We start from the raw sequence: 8,843 nt of genomic DNA, 5'->3' as shown, positions 1-8,843 counted from the left end.
TATAACTGTAATTGGTATTGCTGGTGGAATTATAAGAGCATACAGAAATCATGGCGGCGTATGTTTCTTTCCACAATAATCATCATGTTTTGTAGTGCATCTATAAAACCACTTTATTAGCTACACAAAAATTATAATTATGTTCTAGTCTGTAGTGGTGAACATTATTCATAAATCACCGAGAAGAAGTCAGGTACTACAAATAGATTATAACATATTTACAACGTTCACATTCTTACACATGTGTCATAACTCCAGGTAATTATTTTTGCATCATATTGTAGATATGTATCCTATACGTGCAGCTAGCAATTTATACATGGACAACACAAAGGACTTTATCTCCATGAAAGTGAGAAAACAAAGGACATACTCTGAATTTGCAATGCACGCGGAATTTGCAATGCTGCCTGTAGTGCACCGCGAATCTTCAGAGGCCAACGTGCAACACTCGCTACTCTGAGTGCGCCTGTCCAACGCTTGCGTGCAGGCCGGCGTTCCGTCATCCCATATGGCACAACTGGTACGTTTTCCTATTAGACAAAAGAACCAATGGAAATTGATTAGCCGAGGCTGTTCTATATTCGTTTCCACCCGATCGAAAGCTAGCTAGCAATGAACGGAACAGATCCAGTAGCCTTCTCCACATCGTATTCTTGTGTGCGGGATCAAGAAAAACATGTACCTGCGCCGGCGGCGTACTTGCAGCCGCGCGTAAGGGTGTGTCGTAGGTGCAGCTGCGCATGCAATCCCAATTGGAGGAGAATCTGATTAGCGTCAAGGCCGTCCAATCCGATGCCCACATCGTGCAGCCACGCTTGCTCACGGTGGGAGAGGATGGTGTGCAATCCCGCATCGAGATCGGCAAGTCTAGGATGCACGTCCGTCTCAAGACCATCTAGATGAGCATGGAGGTCGGCGTGCAATTCCGCGTGGTGGTGAGGAGGGGCATGCAGGGTGGGTGGGGCGGCGGCGCGGCGCATGGAGGGCCGAAGCCGAGGAGCAGTGGCAAAGGGGTGGGCTGTGGGATGCGTGAGAAGGGGCTGGAGTTAGGGTTTGCTTGGACCTGATTGTGCGTTGGTTACTTGTTTGACCACCTAATTTTTTGGGGGGTTTTCTCCACCGGTTTTCATAGGGATGGAAAAAAATGGTGGGAGGCGGGATGGAGGAGATCGAAAGGAAGTAGCGAGCGAGCGAACCAAAGAACGAACCACGTACGGACTGAGACATTAGGAGTAAAGATACTCTATAGTAAAGTGTCCATTAGACATAACATGTGAGTGCGAACAAACTTGTGATTGAATGCTTATAAGGACAATGGTATTCTAGGCCCATTAGAGTTTAAGTCACAGATTTGACACTGGTGCTTGTATTTTTTAATTTATTTTAGATTTTTCGGCGATGAGCATTTAATGGGAGGAAACATTCCCGTCGACTACGAAGACGTCTATAACGATTTTGTCAATCTTAAGATAATGTGCCGGCTCAGTTTCTCAACGTGCTCATAGAGACATAGTGGGCGTGTGTGTGTTTATAAAGGTGAGTGTACACACATATGTTAGGCATCCGCGTCTGTACTGTGTTAAAAAAACATAACACATCAGTGGGAACCAGAATAAGAGATATGTATACAGAGAGTCACACTGAACGGAGACACTAACATGACCGGCACTTTAAAATAAGATATTTTTAGATATATTTGGATGATTTTTGAAAATCAGGTTAAGTTTCAGTGTTGAAACTTAGTACAAGCCATCCACAAAAAATAATTATTTTGTGGCTATCCGACTGACAGAAAAATGCTTAAAATTAATCTCCTAAACTTGTTAAAACTTAGCATTTTTAGATGCAAAAAAGTAAATTTAACGTTAAAACTTAAAACATTGTAAGGGATTTTTCTTTTTTACTGTCAGTCATGTGGGATTCAACTACTTTGTCAATCACGAGATAACTCAAGCGGGCGGCAGGGCTTGGCAGCTGATTGCCCCCGCATTCGTGTGCCCTTGTGAATTTCCGTACTAATAATAATACAATCAAAATACAATACGAGATCAACCCCGCAAAAAAAGAAAAGAAAAAAAAAACCTCCCAGTCATCAATCCATGCTCGTGAACTTGGACGGCTGGAGCCCCGCGGTGAAGTTGAAGTACTTGAGTGTCGTCGCCCACCTCCCGTTGTTCTTGAGCTTGTGCACGGCGATGGTGTCGTGCACGAGCTCGTGCGCGCAATGGTCCGCGCGATCCGGAAAGCCGTACATGGCCGGCTTCGTGTCCACCCGGTTCTTGCCCTTCCCGGCACCTCTGAACCACGTGGAGACCAGCCTGTCCTCCGGCCCGACCGTGTGGTTCCTGATCTGCTCCGCGGCCGCCACGATCCACTCCACGAGGTCCCACGAGATGACATACCCCATGCCGGACATGTACTCGTTCTCCTGCGCGCGGACCACGTCGCAGGGCACCATGCACCCGTAGTACAGGTCCTCCCTGGGCGCCCGGTTCAGGGACTCCACCAGCTGCGGCAGGCGGAGGAAGGTGTCGTCGTCGGTCTTCATCACGAAGTCGTACGCCCGGTCGCCGAAGAGCGCCGGGACGCTGGAGAGGTAGGCGTGCGTCTTGCCGTTGTCCATGTTCTCCGGGCAGTCCAGCTCCACCACGTCGCCGTGCTGCATCGCCTCCAGCGCCACCAGCACGCGCTGCTCCTCCGAGGCCAGCCGGCAGAAGACGAACCGGACGTCGACGTGCGCCGTCAGGTTCGGCTGCTGGAGCGCGTACACCGTGCGCATCAGGTGCCGCCGCTCGTACAGGCCCGGGAGCGTCAGCACGCCGATGAGCAGCCGGAAATCCGGGGCCACCCGCACGGCGACGTGCCGCCCCGTGAGGCTGGTGTCGCTGGCGTTGCTCGGGCAGGCGGGGCGGGCCAGATAGGACTGCAGGGCGAACTCGTTGTGGTAGACGGCGACGAGCACGGCGGCGAGGAGCGCGAGGGGAAGCAGGAGCAGCGTCGCTGTGGCGAAAGATGGCACCGGCAAGTGAACCTTCCTGTGGTGCGGATTCATGGTGGAGTTGGTTTTTGCGCGCTGTGTGCGTACTATATGCAGAGGTGTGGCGTAGGTTTCTGCCTCCTGAACGCACCGTCCGTCTACTGCCTTTGCGTAGAGTGTGGAGGTATGACCTTGGGATTTGCTTCCTGTTGGCTCAAAGTCGACCTTAGCTCGCGCCTGGTAATGGTAGCTTCCCTCAGATGACGGGCTATCCGTGTTCTGACTTTTTTTTGGCTACTACTACTACTTGGGGGGAAATATCTGCTACTCCCACCCCTAGGTTCTTACAGGACAATGCTACTTGACCTAGGAAACTAGGATTTTTTTTCTTCAATAACACGCAAGCTGTGCGTGTCTTTTGTTGTACTATTAAAATAAGGGAATCTATCTGTAAATTTTCTCCCGCATCTGTCCGTGGACAGGAGATTAGTCTGCGGACACAAATACGAAAGGTCGTCATCCAACCCTATCCTATATATGTCCGCAAGTAAAGAGCAATTTCAAATTCAAATAAACTCCGATCCGCACAACGCGCCAGATTGTATGCCGATCACAACTAAAAAAAGACAGGTGTCCTTAGTTTTTACATGCCTGAATCCAAAAAAATATCAGTCCGCAGTCCGTGCAATCTTCTGCCCACCGGATGGCAATTCCAACAGTCTGCTCCCTGGTCAAGGTGGTGTCGTCGCTGCCGCATAGATCGCCCATATCGCGTCCTCATTGTCCGCCGCCGCCAACCGATCTTTCTGCCGCTAGAACATCTGTTAGCGGACTAATTGCATGATCATTCTTGCGTAGGCATTCAAAGAGTTCACATTCAAGGTCAACATCTTAGCATCCAAAGAGTCGCACAGCTCGTCTTCCCGCATGTTGAAACTTTCTCCTCTACCCTTCTTCTTCGCATCGCCGACTGTATCATCCGGATCATCGTCCTCGCCGTCCTTCTCCTCCGGCTCCTACTATATGTTGGGGAACGCAGTAATTTCAAAAAAATTGGTACGCACACGCAAGATCCATCTAGGTGATGCATAGCAACGAGAGGGGAGAGTGTTGTCTACGTACCCTCGTAGACCGTAAGCAGAAGCGTTATGACAACGCGGTTGATGTAGTCGTACGTCTTCATGATCCGACCAATCCTAGCACCGAAGGTACGGCACCTCCGCGATCTGCGCACGTTCAGCTCGGTGACGTCCCACGAACTCTAGATCCAGCTGAGTGTGGGGGAGAGCTTCGTCAGCACGCAGCATGATGACGGTGATGATGAAGTTACCAACGCAGGACTTTGCCTAAGCACTACAACGATATGACCGACGTGGAAATCTGTGGAGGGTGGCACCGCACACGGCTAAGAGATCAACTTGTTTGCCTATGGGGTGTCCCCCTCCCCGTATATAAAGGAGTGGAGGAGGGGAGGGCCGACCCTCTCTATGGCGCGCCCTAGGAGGAGTCCTACTCCCACCGGGAGTAGGATCCCCCCCTTTCCCTAGTAGTAGGAGAGAAGGAAGGAGGCCCCCCCCATCCAATTCGGATTGGGCTAGGGGGCGCGCCCTCCTCCTTGGCCTTCCTCTCCTCTATTCCACTAAGGCCCAATAAGGCCCATATACTCCCCGGGGGGTTTCGGTTGAAGGAAATATACCCTAGAGGCAATAATAAAGTTGTTATTTATATTTCCTTATATCATGATAAATGTTTATTATTCATGCTAGAATTGTATTAACCGGAAACTTAGTACATGTGTGAATACATAGACAAACAGAGTGTCACTAGTATGCCTCTACTTGACTAGCTCGTTAATCAAAGATGGTTAAGTTTCCTAGCCATGGACAAAGAGTTATCATTTGATGAACGGGATCACATCATTAGAGAATGATATGATTGACTTGACCCATCCATTAGCTTAGCATGATGACCGTTTAGTTTACTGCTATTGCTTTCTCCATAATTTATACATGTTCCTATGACTATGAGATTATGCAACTCCTGAATACCGGAGGAACACTTAGTGTGCTATCAAATGTCACAACGTAACTGGGTGACTATAAAGATGCTCTACAGGTGTCTCCGATGGTGTTTGTTGAGTTGGCATAGATGGAGATTAGGATTTGTCCCTCCGTGTATCGGATAGGTATCTCTGGGCCCTCTCGGTAATGCACGTCACTATAAGCCTTGCAAGCAATGTGACTAATGAGTTTGTTACGGGATGTTGCATTACGGAACGAGTAAAGAGACTTGTCAGTAACGAGATTGAACTAGGTATTGAGATACCAACGATCAAATCTCGGGCAAGTAACATACCGATGACAAAGGGAACAACGTATGTTGTTATGCAGTTTGACCGATAAAGATCTTCGTAGAATATGTAAGAACCAATATGAGCATCCAGGTTCCGCTATTGGTTATTGACCGGAGATGAGTCTCGGTCATGTCTACATAGTTCTCCAACCCGTAGGGTCCGCACGTTTAACGTTCGATGACTATGGGTATTATGAGTTTATTTGTTTTGATGTACCGAAGGTAGTTTGGAGTCCCGGATGTGATCACGGACATGACGAGGAGTCTCGAAATGGTCGAGACATGAAGATTGATATATTGGGCGGCTATATTCGGACACCGGCAGTGTTCCGGATGGTTTCGGATAAAACCGGAGTGCTGGAGGGTTACCGGACCCCCCCCAGGAACTAATGGGCCTAGATGGGCCTTAGTGGAGATAGAGAGGGGCGGCCAGGACAGGCCGCGCTCCCCCTTCCCCCTTGAGTCCGAATTGTACTAGGAGGGGGCGGCGCCCCCCTTTTCCTTCCCCTCTCCCAATCCTTCCTTGTAGCGACCAGACCTCAAACAGTCTGATCTCTGTGCTCCGGTGTCATCCCTGGATCAGTAATGCTGACACCACACAGTACTCGGAGGATTTATAGCAGAGTAGCAATCACACACTTATTACATCGAGTGTCTTCATAGAGAACTTATTACAATAAATGTGGCTTAAGGCCATCTAATAACGATAACAGCGGAAGGCTTGGAAGATAAGTGAGTCCATCAACTCCAACGGCATCACTGAGTATAGAACCACGACCTAAAAACTCCTTAATCGTCGTCTGAAAAGTAATGGAATGAAATAGCTATACTATATGCATATTTGGCTGGTGGAAAGCTCTATGGTTACAGTTTTGCGTAAAGCCAAATTTTCCCTACTTCAAAGGAATAAATTTTATTTAACTATCATGGTAGTTTTTAAACATTGAGAATGGTTGACAGCATTCTCAATCCCAATTAAGCATCATCATTAAACATAACCCAACAAAATTAATTTAGAGTAACATGTTGAGATTCACATGATAATCCAAGTACTAGATACTCAAAATGTCCATAACCGGGGACACGGCTAATCATGATTAGTTTATTACACTCTGCAGTGGTTTGCGCACTTTTCCCCACAAGACTTGATCGCCTCCGTTTGGTTTCTCGCACTACATGGTGTTTGAGAAGACGGATGACCGAGACATAGTCTTTCAGAAGCGGTAGCACCTTACGATCGGGTAGACCGTACCACCTACATCCCCTACATCTGCTAGTCTACCACTGTAAGAGTTCGCACGACTTAGTCAACTATACTAGAGCCCATAATAGCTTGTGGCTGCACATGGAAGTTTCTAGTATGAATAGTCTCATGATCCCTTTGAGCCTGGGTGGCGGTCCAAAAGAAAAACAGGCAAGTCCTGGAATACCCAGGTGCCTCAATCCACCCAGATGTGTGTTTAAGTTGCCACCTTAGATAAACCATTAATTAAAAATCCCACATCTGTCATGGATATCACTCACCCAATCCACGTCTACTAGCATAGCATGGCATAATAAGCAAACGTAGAAGTAACTCCCAAAGGTTTGATAATAAACAGGTAATAGGTACTACCTCAACTACTTCCCATCCCACAAATTTAATTAGATCCTAATCATGCAATGTGTGAGGATTGATCTAATGCAAGAAAACTGGGTAGTAGAAAAGGTATGATCAAAGTGTTACTTGCCTTGCTGATGATCCACGAAACCTAACGATTCGAAGTAACAGGCGGCGCACTCCGGGTATTCTATCGCACACAAACAAACAAGCATACAATAAGTACTCATCTAATGCACAGGTAAAACTCAAATAAGAGATCTAACCAGAAGGTTCAACTTAAGAACTCCGGTTGGTAAAAAGAATCAAATCGAACGAAGCAACGAAAGTCAAACGGCGAAAGAAAACACTTCGTTCTAGTAATCTGGATCTAGGGCAAATTTTACCGTAGCAAAATCTTGTTTAAGTTGGTTAAACGAATAGAGGGTTTCAAGACGAAACTCTAGGCGCTTGAATCGCCTGATTCCGATAAATGAGCGAAAAGTTATACTAAAACGAAAATCGGATCAGGAATCGCGATCAGAAAAATCGCGGATTTAATCCGAGAAAAAGAAAAACGACGAACGCTCGCTAGAACGAACGAACGGACGAACGCTCACTATTTAAATAAACCGGAAAAACCGATCTATTTAAAAAAATGAATCTAAAAAAGAACCGACGGAAAAACCAACGAAAACCAATCTATTTTTTTTTAAGAAAAACCGATGGCACGGAAGTCGAGGCGCGGCGAACCTCGGCGGCAGCGGCGGCGGCGCGGGGCGGGAGCGGGTGGCGGCAACGGCTTTGGGGCTGGGCGGCTAGGGTTTCTCTCGGGGGCTGGGCCGGCTTTTAAAGGCCACCTCGGGCCGGAGTCCTATCCGGACACGGCCCGTAGGTCGGCTCGTTTTTTTTTAAATATTTCGCGCGTAAGAAAAAAATAAAAAGAAATACTAAACGGACTCCAAAAATTCCGAAATAAATTTTCACGGGCTTCTAAAATCAAGCCGCACAAGGTGAACATTTACTTGGGACCTAAATGCAATTTTAAAAAACACACATTTTTCCTAAATTCAAATAAAACACCGAAAAACTCCGAAATAAAATCTTATTTGATTTTATTATTAAATCCTCAATATTTCTTTATTTTGTGAAAGTCATTTTATTCCCTCTCTCATATTTTTGTAATAGAAATAATTGATGATAAAATAAATAAAATCAAATGATCCTATTCTCAAAATTTGAGAAAACTCAAATATGAAAATAACGAAATCCCCAACTCTCTCCGTGGTTCATTGAGTTGCGTAGAATTTCTAGGTTCAACCAAAATGCAAAATAAAATATGATATGGATTGATGATCTAATGTATAACATTTCAAATTGAAAATTTGGGATGTTACAAACCTACCCCCCTTAAGATGAATCTCATCCTCGAGATTCGGGTTGGCTAGAAAATAGGTGGGGGTGGTCCTTGAGCAAATCTTCCTCTCGCTCCCAGGTGGCTTCATCCTCTGTGTGGTGGCTCCACTGAACTTTGCAAAACTTGATAACCTTGATGCGGGCAACTCGGCTGGCAAACTCGAGGATCTTAATTGGCTTCTTCTCATAGGTTAAATCGTTATCCAACTGAATAGTTTCTAAGGGCACTGTGTCTCTCAACGGTATGTCAGCCATCTCCGCGTGACATTTCTTTAACTAGGAAGCGTGGAACACATCATGAACTCCTGACAATCCTTCGGGCAATTCCAACTTGTAGGCCACTTCTCCCATACGTTCCAAAACTCGATATGGTCCTACAAATTGTGGTGCTAACTTCCCTTTAACTCCAAAACGCTTTGTTCCTCGAAGTGGAGATACTCGAAGATAAGCTCTATCTCTGACTTCGTAAACTGTCTCCTTGCGTTTAGAATCTGCATAACTCTTCTGTCTGGACTG

The 8,843-nt window shown here is 46.6% G+C and overlaps 2 protein-coding genes across 2 annotated transcripts; both read right to left on the bottom strand.

Moving 5' to 3' along the window:
• Positions 1-273: 273 nt before the first annotated feature.
• Positions 274-983, bottom strand: LOC147971704 (uncharacterized). Its single transcript, XM_087522832.1, has 2 exons — positions 686-983; positions 274-533 (listed from the first exon to the last, which is right to left on the bottom strand). Exons 1-2 carry the CDS (start codon positions 981-983, stop codon positions 274-276), a joined length of 558 nt encoding a protein of 185 aa, XP_087378958.1.
• An 886-nt stretch (positions 984-1,869) lies between these two features.
• LOC147971703 (beta-1,3-galactosyltransferase pvg3-like) lies at positions 1,870-3,218 on the bottom strand. Its single transcript, XM_087522831.1, has one exon. The coding sequence runs from the start codon at positions 3,053-3,055 to the stop codon at positions 2,096-2,098; it is 960 nt and encodes a 319-aa protein (XP_087378957.1). The 5' UTR covers positions 3,056-3,218; the 3' UTR covers positions 1,870-2,095.
• Between the last annotated feature and the right edge of the window lie 5,625 nt (positions 3,219-8,843).

Source organism: Triticum urartu, chromosome 5A (genome assembly GCF_056163025.1).
Source record: "Triticum urartu cultivar PI428250 chromosome 5A, HENAU_Tu73, whole genome shotgun sequence".
Lineage (NCBI taxonomy): Eukaryota > Viridiplantae > Streptophyta > Magnoliopsida > Poales > Poaceae > Triticum > Triticum urartu.
Note: the sequence above shows the minus strand (reverse complement) of the source record. Positions and strands in the feature narration are given on the sequence as shown.